We start from the raw sequence: 402 nt of genomic DNA, 5'->3' as shown, positions 1-402 counted from the left end.
TAAAGAGAGAGATGCTTATGTATGTGCTGTAAAAATAAATGTAGTAACATGGATGATAATGACAACCCATACTAATAATGGCAATATTTCTACTAAAACTTTTCATAACGATGGTAAAATCAGGATTGTTAGGGACAAGAATAAGAATGAAAATATAATTGTCGATGATTATGATCATTACAATAAAGACTGATTATATGGTAATATTAAATGTAATAATCTTTGATCCTCTTCCATAGACACATAGACGCACGAATACAGACTTGGACCAGTACTGTTACGAAAAAAGATACCCGTGTTCATGTTTCTCATGGTCAAAACGACCTAATTAATCTCTCTTCGGACGTATAAAAGATTGATCCCCACTCTGGCTAAGACAGAGATTGGGCTGACTTCATACAG

The 402-nt window shown here is 33.6% G+C and overlaps 1 protein-coding gene across 1 annotated transcript in view; it reads left to right on the top strand.

The window, feature by feature from the left end:
- LOC119591144 (shematrin-like protein 2) overlaps positions 1 to 402 on the top strand; it is a 2,708-nt gene that overhangs the window by 1,694 nt on the left and 612 nt on the right. Inside the window, exon 2 of the mRNA XM_037939854.1 lies at positions 240 to 345. Coding sequence (XP_037795782.1) covers positions 240 to 345 — 106 coding nt within the window. The remainder of the gene's footprint in view (positions 1 to 239; positions 346 to 402) is intronic.

This window comes from Penaeus monodon, chromosome 28, assembly GCF_015228065.2.
Source record: "Penaeus monodon isolate SGIC_2016 chromosome 28, NSTDA_Pmon_1, whole genome shotgun sequence".
Taxonomy (NCBI): domain Eukaryota; kingdom Metazoa; phylum Arthropoda; class Malacostraca; order Decapoda; family Penaeidae; genus Penaeus; species Penaeus monodon.
Note: the sequence above shows the minus strand (reverse complement) of the source record. Positions and strands in the feature narration are given on the sequence as shown.